At 37.0% G+C, this 14,769-nt stretch overlaps 1 protein-coding gene across 2 annotated transcripts in view; it reads right to left on the bottom strand.

Moving 5' to 3' along the window:
• tmprss2 (transmembrane serine protease 2) overlaps positions 1 to 14,769 on the bottom strand; it is a 226,717-nt gene that overhangs the window by 189,457 nt on the left and 22,491 nt on the right. For both annotated transcript variants that reach the window (XR_007934874.1, XM_028800181.2), the window contains exons 3-5: positions 12,558 to 12,759; positions 8,900 to 8,986; positions 3,571 to 3,687 (exon numbers count right to left, since the gene is read on the bottom strand). Coding sequence is in view for 1 of the 2 variants with exons in the window: in XM_028800181.2 (XP_028656014.2) it covers positions 3,571 to 3,687; positions 8,900 to 8,986; positions 12,558 to 12,759 (406 nt within the window). In the remaining variant the exon portion in view is untranslated. The remainder of the gene's footprint in view (positions 1 to 3,570; positions 3,688 to 8,899; positions 8,987 to 12,557; positions 12,760 to 14,769) is intronic.

The following is a 14,769-nucleotide window of genomic DNA, read 5'->3' as shown; positions in this document are numbered from 1 at the left end:
AGTGCTTGTGTTAGCAGAGGTGTACGGTATTAATTTCTTACAGTGTTTGCAAATTGTCTTTGTCTTGTCTGTCATTTTTTCGCCGTTTCTTATTTCCACAAGAAATCCAAAATGTTGCCACACCAACGATTTAAATGTCGCGGGCGCATCTTCTATCCTTACTTCTCTCTCACACTCCATCATGCCAATAAAGCTAGGATATCGTCATGTTCTCGCGAGATCTCGTCACACTACTAATATTTTACTTATATAAAAGCCACATCGAATGTTACTTACCTATTTACCTTGATTTATTTATTTATCTTCCTACAGCGTAAAGTCACAAGTAGACTGCAAAGCTTCCTGTGTTTGATCGGCACGGCATGCTGGCATTTTACTTACTTTTAAGGTTCACCTATTTTATTAATTTCAGTAATACAGTGTGTACAGTATATTGGTTCTACAAATTTACCCTGGAAAATCTATTTTGGTAGATACTAGCTCAATCCTTAAAGTTTTTGTAGAACATCAATAACACTGCACAACAATTTTTTTGAAAAGTTTTGCTTCCTGAAAAGTTTTTGCTGATTGTGATAGGTACCTACTGGGTATGCACAATTATAGTTTTGGTTTTACTGCATCACGTAGGAACTCTTTGAAATAGTCATTTATATGTTTACTGACAATAGCGTATTTAGTCACGTTTATGTTTCACATAAGCTATTAAATTCAACAGAATTAAAAGTGTTTTGCTTCTGATTTTCTTTTGTATTCCATGTCTGGTGCATCACGTTGCAGTGTCCAATAGTATTCGGCAAGCATTGACGAATTCCAGTTGCCCTGGTATCGTTTCTCTATCGTAGCAATGTCCTGGTGAAACCTTGCACCATGTTCATCACTGAAAGCACCGAGATTTGTGGGGAAGAAGTCCAAGTGTGAGTGGAGGAAATTAATCTTGAGTGACATGTTGCACTTCATTGTCTTGTATGCTTTGAGAAGTTTGTCTACCAGCTGAATGTAGTTTGGGGCTCTGTAATTGCCCAGAGAATTGTCAACAATGTCTCTGAAGGCTTTCCAGGCAATTTTTTCCGGCCCAACTAACACATCTTCAAACTGCTTGTCACTCATAACATGTCTGATCTGGGGGCCAACAAAAATGCCCTCTTTGATCTTGGCGTCAGTTATTCTTTGGAACATCTGCCTTAAATAACGAAAACCTTTGCCTTCCTTGTTCAGTGCTTTCATGAAATTCTTCATGAGTCCCAGTTTTATGTGAAGAGGAGGCAAAAATATCTTTGCCGGGTCGAAAAGGTCATGTGCCACATTTTTCTGTCCTGGAACTAATTTTTTATGGAGTGGCCAGTTCTGTCGAGAATAGTGCGACTTTTTGGCATGGCTGTCCCATTCACAGATGAAACAACAGTACTTTGTATAGCCGAGCTGCAGTCCTAGTAACAGAGCAACGACTTTAAGATCTCCACAGATATTTCAGTTGTACCTGCTATACTGGATGTGCTTCAGCAACAGTTCCATATTCTCATACGTGTGTTTCATGTGTGCTGCATAGCCAACAGGTACTGAAGGATAAACTTTGCCATTGTATAGCAGAACAGCTTTCAGGCTTAACATTGACGAATCAATGAAGAGACGCCACCCTTCCAGGTTGTGATCACAACCGAAGGCCGAGAACAATCCTTCAATGTCACAACAGAAACAGAGACTGTCGTCTTGTGCAAAAATTTTGGTTATATCATGATGTCGGCCTCGAAAAACAGAAATTTTTGTACCTGGTGACAGCAAACACCATTCCTGCAGTTTCGAACCCAGCAGCTCGGCTTTTGCTTTTGACAGACCCAAATCTCTGACCAAATCATTCAATCAGATGTGGATCGCCTGACAAGCACAGTTCAAAATCCGGGTCAATGTCACTGTCAGTACCCTGCATTGCAGTTTCTTCATCTGGTTCGTCTAAGGTCCAATCCTCTGGTGGTTTCGGAATTGAAAGACTGTTGTCATATGGCACGGGTCTCATTGCTGAAGGCAGATGAGGATATTCAATTGACTTATTGTTTTTGGCAGAGAAACCAGACACATTAGTCAAACAGAAGTAACAGTCCATCACATGGTCTTTGTGTTCTCACCATATCATCGGAACAGCAAATGGCATCGTCTCAAGAGTGCCTCTGAGCCAGGCTCTCAGACTGACAGCACATGTTGCACAGCAAATGTGAGGCGCCCATTCCTTGTCTGGATCACCAATTTTGCAGCCGAAATACAGATGATAAGCTTTCTTCACAAGAGCAGTCATCCAACATCTCTGAGGCACAAGTGTATATTCGCCACACATATAGCAGAATGTATCGCGGCTGTTACAACATTGACACAACATATTGCCCGGCACCAAAACGTCTTTAGCATCAAGCTTACTTACTGTTGCTACAGATACTATACTTTACTATACTGATACTATACATACACACTGACTATCTATATTAACCAAATGAGCAGGATCGGTGTATGCAAGCCACCTTTATAGCATGCTGAGACAGCATCAAGCTCGTTCAGACCTGCTCAGGATGTCAACTTCCACAGAACAGCTTCCAACCTGGCCTGATTCCATGCCTGGACATGCCCAGGCTGTACAAACCGTTGTTGATAAGTCACTTATGGGAGCGAAAATGCTTGGATACAAATATAAGAAAAAATCATGACGGAACTCTGAAATGGTATGTGATGGGTAAATTTTGATGTGATATTCGTGATCAGCACCCAGAAATCTATAACAAAACAACCAACAGTGTTCAAGAAGCAAAAACTTTGTTGTGCAGTGTAATTAGATCTGATAACACACACCTTTGTTTTATTGTCCTAATGCCCTTGTAGATCAGCCAAATAATGTTACAATATCCATTTGTTAAGGAAATATTTATTGATTATTGTTAAGTTAAAAACCACAACATACTAGTTCTTAAAACCCTAATTCATATTCATTTATAATTCTCTCTTAAGCTCTTTATTTTTTAAGTTTGTCAAATCTGTCTTTGCATTTACAGTGTGATATGACTTAAGCATTGGTTAGTATTTTATTTTGGACAAAAGGTCAAACTCTGCTTGGAGCATTATTCACTACAAAGGTCACAGGCGGAGAATGATGCCTATTTCTTGATAGGTGTTAAGATAAAATTTGTAAGTTCTGACATTTTTATGTTGTTTTTTCTTATTAGCTTATAACTTATACTCTTAAACAGAACTTCATTTATACATTTTCTAGTTCTATAATGAGTATCTTTTGCTAATTCTAGTATTATATCAGTAAAATAATGTACAGTCAATTACAAAGAACAAACTGTTTTAAAATGAATTAGTATAAAAATACATAATTTCAGGAGTAATTTGTTTACTCTAGATAAATAATATCAAACAAATGTGCAAATCATATATTCTAATGATTTGGAAAGGTTCAGAAAACATAAGTTAGACATTTAATAAAATTATCAATTTACAAATTATACCTTTTTAATAAAGGAATTAAGTATAAAATTAAAGCAACACCAACTGATTAATTATGTAAAGACTAATTTATGGACTTACAACACATCTCTTCATCTTCACCATCAGGACATTGTCTAATGCCATCACACCACTGAGAAGAACTAATGCATTTTCCTGATGTTCCACAGGTAACACCAAAGAGACATGCAACAGTAACTGTAAAAGAGAATGTGTTTTTTTAAACAAAAGACTGTTTTATACTATTATTTTTTAGGATCAGAGAACTTTATCTAGTTACCTTAATTTCTTTCCTAGCATACAGTATTGTGAACTACTGAATAAAACAAAATGATTACTTTGCTATACATGTTCTGGTGTCTGCATAAAGTGCCTCTGAATGTCTACCTATGTTGCAACAGTTACAATTATATGAGGCAGTCTGTTTCAATAAATCACATTAATACCACCTCCTCACACTTCTGCAGATATAAAATGATTTGTGAGACAATATTATTATAATGTATAATATTACAGAGTTTTGATTTAGAAAGTCATTCTGAAAAATTTAATGAAAAGTCAAGCAAAATGACACCTTTTATTGGCTAATAAGCAAGATTAAAGATAACATGAAACAAGAGTAATACACTTGTTTCCTCCCCCTTGCACATATTTAGCGTGTTCCAGGACCAAACTGCATCTTAATAATAATAAAAATAATAATAATTAAAATGTCATGTCTCCAAAGAAACCACTAGTAAAATAAAAATATCCTAGAACTCTTGTGTAAATCTGAAGCTTGTAAATTCCTCAAATTATTATTTTTAGGATTAATCTATTCTTCTGTTAAATTATCAACTAAATTAACTGTGCAGTATTGAGGGTTTTGAATGTCTATAGCCATCCCTACTGCAAGAGGCAGCGACAAGACATAATCAGATTCCTAGTCAACAAATGCATGATCTAATTTAAGGTAAGAAGAACAGTTCAGCTGTGGTTTACTGCATACAATGAAATCAATGCATGTCTTATTCCATCTGAAACTCTCTGTAAATTCTAGTATCGTAAGTATCATTAAATAAGTAAATAAAAAGTTTTCAATACAGCTGATGAAACTCAGCTTTATTTGTTAAAACATGATTTGTACATCTGGAGTTATGTAACTATTACAATAGTATGATTTACTATATTGGGTATCCGAACATGAGGGTGAGGTACAGACACTGCTGTCAGTCCCAGGGACTTTCTGGCAACAAGTCTGTAAACTTGTACAAGCCCACCTCTTAGGTGCCCACTTAGGTACGGAGAAGACCTTGGAGAGAAATAAACTCAGTTTCTATTAGCCGGGAATCAATGAGGATGATTTCATGTCTGGAATGTCAACAGCAACAGATTCCCCCGGCGGGACCGTACTCCTCTTATTCTGGTTCCTCTCATTGATGTTCCTTTCGAGCGATTAGGGGTCGACATTGTCAGACCACTAGGACCCTCTGCTAGAGGCCATAAATATTTCTTAGTCATTGAGGATTATGCTACCCGATATCCTGAAGCCATGCAATTGAGAGTGGCTAACTAGAAGTCTATTGCATAGGAACTTATTGGGGTCTTTGTGTGAGTCGGCATTCCGAAAGAAGTCATAATGGAACACGGAATGCCATTCACTTTGGAAACTTTCAGGTTGCCAAATTACTCAACATTAAGCATTTAAAAACCTCCATATACCATCCTCTAACATACGGCTTAGTAGAGTCCTTCAACCAGACGCTCAATCAAATGCTATGTAAGGTGGTCAGCGAGAATGGAAGAAACTGGGATCAGTTGATTCTCCTCGTCTTGTTTGCCTACTAGGAGGTCCAACAAGTACTCCCCCTTTGAGTTACTTTATGGATGACAACCCTGCGGTCTTTTGGACATTCTAAAAGAGGAGGCCAATCCTTAAACAAATATTTTAGAATATATCGCACAGATACACAAAAGAGTTGGCAAATTTAGACCCATTTTAAAAGAGAACATTGAACATGTTCAGTCATCTGAGGCTTGTAATTACGACCGGGGTGAGACTCTTTTGAGAGTTTTGCCCCGGGAACTGTGTTAGGGTGCTCATTCCCACTACTCATTCCAAATTATTGGCCCATTGGTAAGGCCCTTACGCGATTAAGGAGAGGAAGGGTTTGGTTTACTATTTGGTTAAACAACTCAATAAACAACTTGTTGTTTGGATGCATCATGTGAACTTATTAAAAGCCTTGAGGGAGAGAGGACCCAACCCTTACTCCTCCCAACCTCGCTCCTTCTTCGTATTCCACCAGCTTAATCTTGGTGATAATTTGGCACCCCGGCAATGACGAGAGCTTGAAGCAGTTATCTTGTCAGTCCCAGAAGTGGTTAATGGGCAACCTTTCTCCTTGAACACAACATTGTAACGGTACCGGGAGTTGTTGTCAGAGAATGCATATATTGCTTCCTGGAGATCAAACAAATGCTCGACCTGGCTGTTACTGAGGAGAGTTTTAGCCCTTGGTCTAGCCCTGTTCTTCTGGTCCCAAAGTGGACGGTAATTGGCGCTTTTGCAAAGAATTCTGTCGACTAAATAAAGTCTCCTGATTTGTTGCCTATCTTACACCACAAGTAGACAAACTGGGAAAATCACAAAACTTGACCAGTCTTGATATGAAAAAAGGGCGTCTGCAAAGGCAAAAAACGTGTTTAGTACCCCGAGTGGTCACTGGCAGTATACTTTTCTCCCATTTGGTTTGCACGAGGCACCTGCAACATTCCACCATCTGATGGACAGAGTACTCCAGGCTAACCAGGCCCATAGCACCGCCTACTTGAATGACATTGTCATTTATTGCGGCACATAGAAGGACCATATACAACAGATACATGAAGTGTTACTAACACTTAGTAAAGTTGGCCCAAGAATTAACGTAAACTATTTGGGCTACTTGGTGGGTAGAGGCACTGTACATCCCCAATGTTCCAAAGTTAATGCCATACTTAACTGTCCCTGTCCAAAAACCAAGTGGCAAATCCAGGCTTTCTTGGCACTTGTGGGGTACTATCGCTGGTTCGTAGCCTGGTTCTCTGAGAGGGCTGTCCGTTTAACAAGGAAAGGGCTCCTAAATCGGTGGTGTGGGATGAAAAGTCAGAAACTTTTGTAACTTGAAAAAGACCCTTACAACAACATTTGCATTAATAAATCCAGATTTTTGATTGGCTTTAATTTTGCAGACCGATGCTTCAGGCACAAGTTTGAATACCGTGCTGAGCCAAAGCGTCGATGGTGTTGAGTACCCCATTATGTATATCAGCCGGAAACTACTGCATCTGGAGATGAGGTATGCGGTGGTGGAGCAGTAAGCCATTGCAATCAAATGGGCTATTATCCAACTCAAGTATTACCTTCTGGGACATATGTTCACTCTTGTAATAGACCACACCCATCTACAGTGGAAGGCCCTGCACAGGGTGTCAAATCCTTGTGTCATCAAGGGGTTTCTTGACCAATTGCCTTCCCAGTTTAAAGTCCAGCATCATTGGGGATCTCTCCATGGCAATGGCAATGTCAATGCGCTATCTCGCGTCCATGACCTCACGGCTCGGGTTGCCCCATCCGACAGAACTGGGCTGTTGGGGTACTGTCACCCACGTATACTTTTAGAACAACTAAAGGCTTTTGTGAGTGTAATTTACCACTGAGACATGAAGGGGCACTGTGTAATAACATTCCCTCTTTTCCTTCGCCTCCTGCAGAAAGGAAGATTGACACATCTCCCACTGTGACATCACTTCTGGGGTCAGACCACCTGGACCTGCCTCTTTCTCCCATAATCATAAGAGGAAACAATGCCATCTTGGGTAGACTGATTGATTTCAAGGAGGTCTCAGTTTTGCATATTACCACGTGTTTTATTTTTACAACTTTTGCGTAACTTTAATATACAGGGTTTGGCTCTAGGTGCCCCAGACCCTTTATCATGTACTCTTTTCTCCTCTACAACAAGAACACATTCAATATTATTTAATCATTCTCAAAACCTTTGGTGCAACCCTTGTGTCTGTACTGAATATCTACATTCATTACTGTTATGCATTTATTGTATGGTATTTCTGGTGCATGCAGTTTCAAGTTTTGTTTACTATACTCAGATTTGCTTGAATTAAATTTATACTTTAGAATTGTGCTTACTCCAAGTGATAGACTGATACTCTATCCCTGACTAGTTCCTCTTATTCTGCTATAAGGATAGGTACTGTCACCTTCCACTTCTGAATTAGATTATGTGAGTTCAAAAAATGGATAAATGATTTTGTAAAAGAATATGGGATTCTTGGCTTAGAAGTGAAAGCACTACTTAAAAGAATAAACAAATTCAAATTAAAAAATTGAATGTTCATTATTTTAAATTCTACATGTAACAAAGTAGATGTAGAATGTATGTTTACTTCATGTGAGATTGAGGTTTCTAAATGATATGCACTAATGGTTGTAATAGACGGACAGCTGCCCTGCCCCGCTGGGATGCCTGGAAGAAGGAGGAACCGGGAGAGCGGCACTTCTTTTCCCTGGGTACCCGGCCGGTCCTTGATTCCTGGGGGACAGCACTTCTGGGACACCAGGAAGTGCTGACAAACCAGGGATGGTTTATGCCCAGAGTGCTTCCTGGTGCAAGGGCAGCACTTCTGCCACACTGGGGAGTGCTGCCGGAAGTCGGTCATCAGGCACCTGGAGCACATCCGGGGCTGAATAAAAGGGGCCGCCCGACTCCATTCGCCGACTGCAGTCAGGAGGAAGAGGACAGAGCTCAGTGGAGAGGAGTGGAGGTGGTAAAGGACCTGTTGAAGGACTGAAAAGGGTGATTGGTGCAGGGGCACTGTGTGCTGTGTGTGAGAACTTTGTAAATAAACGTGTGCTTTTGGTATATGATGGAGGTGTCTGTCTGTCTATGTCCAGGGCTGGCTTCCACATGGTTCACTGGATATATATAGTTCAATGAGAATGCAAACTTCACTGTGAAAATATCTCTTTTTCTTTTTTTTGTACATTTATTTTATCTCTGCTGAAAATTAATACACTTCAAGTTTTTATATCACAGTAAATTCAGTAACTCGTCAAAGACTAGATTACTCATTCATCCAGAGTCTTTTTGTACTTCAGATTTAAATATATCAGCCACCAACTTTAGTGTAATAGCTTACAGCATATCAATGACCACCTAGGACAGTACTTGTTTTCACACTTAGAAAAGCTTTTGAAATCTCTGTGCAGTGAAACATTATTGCCATTACCTATAAATTGCATAATAATATACTGAGTGTTCACTTAATTCTTATTATCTTCAAAAGATTTAATTTTTAATTAAGAAATTAATATGTAAAACAACTACTTAAATGGTACTAGCAAGATAATTTTAAAGACATTACTTACCTAAATACCAAACTATAATCCCAGTCACTGCCAAAATAACAGTAGCAGCAAAAGCACCTAATAACATGCGTACCTTTCTTCTGTCAACTGTAAGAAAATGAGGAAACAATGTACACTTTAGGAAAGCACCATGTTATAAGATAAAAAAACACAAATTCAGTTTTATACAGTATAAGAATACATGATTTATAAAATAGGAAAATGCACTTTTAATAGAAAGTCAAATTAAGTTTTTCTCTTTTTAAACAATATTTTTTATATTTCATTGATAAAGGTTTTGTTCTATTTATAACACTTTTGTGCACATAACTTGATTAACTGATTGAAATACATAATAAGGTAATGTTGTATATGATGTCTGTTTCAAGAGGTATTCTCTGTGGATGAAGCCCTCTTCATTCTTGTTGCATTTTCTTTGTCTTTCTTCAGTGTCACAGCTGAGCAGATACATTCTGTTATTGAAGTAGCAAAAGTGCTTTTTAACATAGAAACAGACATGAAAGGTCCAAAAAAGTAACAGCAATTTGCAAAAAAGTATAATGGTAGGAGGGTTGCTTTTCTGCAGAAACAGTCAAGAATGTATCTTAGCACAAATTTGAAGGAGGAACCACAGCCTAATAATTACTCTCTCCTTTTGGCACTTCTCCCTCCATTCCCTCTATCTGTGGAATGCAGTTTTCTTCCAAAACGAATATTTGGTGGAGAGGCCATGCAAAGACAGTGCTTGTGAAGCTATAAACAAATGTTTACTTGAAGCCCTAACACATTACAGTATGTTTCTGAATAAAGAAATATTCTGTTTCATTTCTACAAAATTGTTTTGCCCTATATTTAAATAGACATTTTTGCTCTTAATTTGACACTAAAGAGTCCTCAGTAAGATACATTTATAAGAAAGAAAAAGAAATTGACAGCAATTTTTCTGTTGTGCACCAAAAGCTGTGAATTCTTCTGCAAAAATGGAAACAGTTGTCAACATCTAGATTGAGGATATAACAAAAAAATACAGTAAATCCATCAAAAAAATCACAGAGTACACAAACTCATCTAGAATTGAAAATTAACCTAACATGCACACTTTAGGAAAATTAAGTGACTGTAGATAAGAAAGTGCAAACCCTACACAGTCAGCCAGCCTGGGATTCAAACCGTTATGCCTTAGCTTGATCAACATCAGTGTTAAACACAGCGTAAATTAGTGTTTCTTAAATTCAGTCCTGGAGTACCAACATGGCTGCAGGATTTTATTCAAACTATTTTCTCAAATCAATGAGGCACTCTGCATCTATTTAAGCTACTTGTTTAATTAATTGACATTTTTTCTTCTCTTATATTACCTTCCTAAAACTGCTATAGTATATTTATACTTAGAAGAAATTAAAAAATATACATATATTTTTTTCAAAACTTTAAATTCTTAACTTTTCTTTATGATTTTCTATGGAGTTTTCTCCCTTAATAGCATCTACACACTGTCTAGTAATGAGGAGGAGTGCAGACAAATGCAAACGATACTGAATGCCAAAAGAGATCAGCTACTTCAGTGTCATACTCATTACTGTGGAAAAGTTTTAATTAATTTTAGCAAGTATACATAAATACCACATGATACTGGTTTCTGGCCACGGTCTGCACTTAACTTACAGCCTCACAATGACAGATACTGAAATGGGACCATGACACAGAAATGTACAACTTCAAGACTGGACAGAGTACATTTTTGGTGTATACAGAATTCCCAGCCTTGCTGTCTGGCTGGTAGCTCCTATGCATGATCTCTATTGAGAAAGCTAATGTTTTAAATAACCCCTTTTCCTCTAAGAAAGTAGTCTAATATCAATTTTTGACAAGATGACACCTTTGAAATCAAAAAAGGTCAATATTGAGGATAGTGTCTTAGAACAGGCTAATAAGAAGTTAAGTGTAGTTCTCTTACTCCTTTATAAAAAGCAACAGAAATAACCAGCAGTATCCCTGAGGGTCACATGGAGAAAGTGTCACATACTGTATTGACCTTCACTGTTTATATAGCAATCCCTGTCCCTAGGAATAATTCCCCAGAAATTAATTGCTTTATGGGCTCCATTTAAGTTTACTTCTTCTGAGAAAAATATCTTGAAGGAAGTGTAAACATATTTTGAAGGTTAAGAAATGTTATCGTTTAAATTTGAAGAAGGTAAAAAGTCCGCCCAATAGCTTGAATACTCCTATTCAGTTAGGCCCAAAAAGTGCTGATAAAACATTATTATGTTGTGTGTCTCAGAATTCTCTCTTGTGTATTAATTAGTGTGGTTTACATTCTTTAATAGAAAAGTTTAAAAATGAAAATAGTCAATCAAATGTTTTATTTATTTACCAGAAAATTGTTTATAAAATATTATATTTTTATGGTGAAAACAACATTTATATGGCATTTAAAACATAACTGCATTTTGCCTACAAGAATAAAAAGATTCAATTTTCAATTGATTGTCATTTGCCACCAAAAGGACCCCTGAGATCCTTACTGTTTTCACAATAGCCAATCACTAGAAGTACTGTTTTTCAGTGTATAAAGATATTAATGCTCATCCTTCTGTAATTATAGTAAAATACTCAGTCAGGGGGCTGTGAGATTTTGGGTCATCAGGTCCCATATAAGGGTAACTGTATGTCATATAGATAATTTCACTTCAGATAACACCACGTCCTAATTAATTTTCCATTTGCATTTCAGATATTAGGAGCATAGATACAGAGCTAGTTTGTGTTTTCTGTTAAATATAGTCGTTTATCATGACATTGGAGAGTGGCAACATGCTGCATGATGTTCAGACATGCAGGTAAGAATTTCATTGTACTCTGTACACTTGACAGTACTACTGCTACTACTACTACTACTACTACTACTACTACCACCAGCACTACTACTACTTAATGTACTTAAGTACTTCTTAAGATAAATATGAATTCTTGTTTATGTCATTGAGAGTTACATAAGCTAACATACGTGCCTCCAAATAAATATGACTATTTGAAAATTACACAGAATAGTTTAACATAGTCAAATGTAAAGATATACAGTAACAAACAATAAAGAACATCTATCCTATCATCCATCTTCCAAACCTGCTTATCCAGAGCAGAGCCATAGGGAAGCAAAAGCAGTTCTTGGACAGGGCACCAGTCCATCACAGGGTAAACACACTCATACACACACACACTAAAAATCAATTTAGCATCACCAGTCCACATAACCAACATGTCTTTGAACTGTGGATGGAAATCGGAGTAGCCAGAGGAAACTTCTGTGGACATGGAGAAACATGCAAACTCCACACAGGGAGCACCCTGGACATGAACCATGGTTTCCCTCTACAAAGTACAGTGCATCTATAATATTTTCAAAATTGAACTGTTAATACTGTTTCTTCAGACTAATAATAAAATACAATTTAAATGTATTTTAAAATACAGAATTAGGCATTATCTAATAGTTTTTTTAAATATTACATAAGTAGCATGTAAAAAGTTAACAAATTTAGCTTGCTAAATGTGCAGATAAAATCAAAGAGAGAGAGAGAGAGAGATGAAATGCTACTCAGCTGATAGTTTACTGTGTATTGAAAACCATTCTACATGAGGCCTTCTACTGTATCTACCAATTATACAACATTACCTGTAGAGGAGATACTATCAGGAGAAGGTGATGTCTGATTGGAGGATATAAAATGTGGGGGCACTCTTTGTGTATACTGAGGCACTGCTGAGGGTGCTTGTTGAGGAATGTGGTAAACATGTCGGTTATCATATTGACTATATGGAGGAAGGTGCTCTTGTTCCAAGTTAAATCCATAATTCACAAAATACGGTCCTGAGTTCTGAGAAAAAAAAAGTGAAACATAAAATTAGTTTATAGACACTAAAAAAGTATATATTCACATAAATAATAACATCATTAATCTCCATTGAGGCATTTAGTTCATTAAATTATATAGGCTCTCTTTAAATACATACCCTGATTACAATATGTAGCAATGTTGTAACTTTGATTATTAAAAGGAGCTTTAGTTAAAAGGCGAAAATACAGTATATACTTTTTCAATAAGTTATACATGATGCAAAAAAATATTTTCAATGAGCCACAAAGCATTAATTGAAATTCCATCCATCCATCCATTTTCCAACCCGCTGAATCCGAACACAGGGTCACGGGGGTCTGCTGGAGCCAATCCCAGCCAACACAGGGCACAAGGCAGGGAACCAATCCCGGGAAGGGTGCCAACCCACCGCAGTAATTGAAATTTTTTTACATTTTGAATTACCATTCTTAAGAAGTTTGTATCAATGAGATAGCAGGAGATTTTACAACACCATACATGGATTTTCATTAATCTCTATCAGATGCAGATAAAAACACGAATTCCACACATCCCTGTGCAGTAAAGACCTTTGGTTTACTTTACATCCATATAATGACTTATACCTATACAGTAAACTACTATTTCAATACTCTGAAACATGAAGAGAACAGGTCTTATTTAGAATGTCTGAGGACATTCTATTCCCTTGGTACAAGTGTCATGATACTTTTCTATTTCTGAAACATAGCTCAAATTAGTTTTATATATTTAGGCTAGGTGAAAGATGTCAATTATAGTCTGGAAAAGCTTTTTTTATCAATTTAATTTATTGCTCTAATAATGAAAGAATTTGGACTGTAAAGTTGCTGACAGAGTTACGTTGTTTCACTGTCTGGATATCAAAGAGCAAACACGGCCATTGCAAGTTAGAATCACGATTCTTTGTCATCCATCCATCCATTTTCCAACCCGCTGAATCCGAACACAGGGTCACGGGGGTCTGCTGGAGCCAATCCCAGCCAACACAGGGCACAAAGCAGGGAACCAATCCTGGGCAGGGTGCCTACCCACCGCAGGACACACACAAACACACCCACACACCAAGCACACACTAGGGCCAATTTAGAATCACCAATCCACCTAACCTGCAAGTCTTTGGACTGTGGGTGCCGCCCTCTTTGTCATACTGTTACATTCTTATTTTATTTCTAAGATCAATTGGGCTTTTGGAACTCTTTTTGATTTCTAAGCCTTTTGTAAGTTGATATTTTTCAAAGAATTTTGAAATTATTATCTAGAAATATATCGGATTCAAAATTTTTTAATTTGTTACATTTTAAAGTATTCCAGTATTTATACACACCACTAAAGATTTCAGAATATGTTCCTTGGATACCAATGTGGTTCCAACATGTGCTTTAAGCAATTTGTGCATCTGAGGCAGATAATGTAGGTAATTGTAAATCTATTTAATTCAGTCACTTGACACTAGTCTAAGTCTGAAATCGATGTACATTACATTTTACAATTAAAACTTTTGATTATATGTTTTACAACCCTGATTTGGTGCCTTTTGGAATAAGGATTAAATGAATTCAACAGATGAAAAGAATTATATTATATCTTGCATTTATTTTAGACACATACATTTACATTTTCTTAAACTGTATGACCCTAGTTAAATTTGGGTATAATTTTTAACACAAACTATTACTAATCTCATGATTTTTTTGTAAGTTAACAAGTATGAAATATACTTGAAACACAATGCACAGTCAAGGATAATTGCCTTATATTAGAGATCTAAATCTTAAGATCTTTTTGGGAAAGTCATAGCTTGTTTTTTCACAGCCAGTCTTGAACAAATGTCTCATAGTATTCAAATACTGTTTGCCAAATGGTGACATAAATTCAGTTCTTTTAAAAGATTCTTTAACATAATCAGATTATAAATTGCATTCTGTGGAAGCCATGCATGTTTGTTTTGACAGGATAGTTACATGATTGGATACACTAATTAGAAGATCA

The sequence above is a fragment of the Erpetoichthys calabaricus genome, chromosome 4 (genome assembly GCF_900747795.2).
Source record: "Erpetoichthys calabaricus chromosome 4, fErpCal1.3, whole genome shotgun sequence".
NCBI classification, from domain to species: Eukaryota; Metazoa; Chordata; class Cladistia; order Polypteriformes; family Polypteridae; genus Erpetoichthys; species Erpetoichthys calabaricus.
This window is presented reverse-complemented; position numbering and strand designations above follow the sequence as displayed.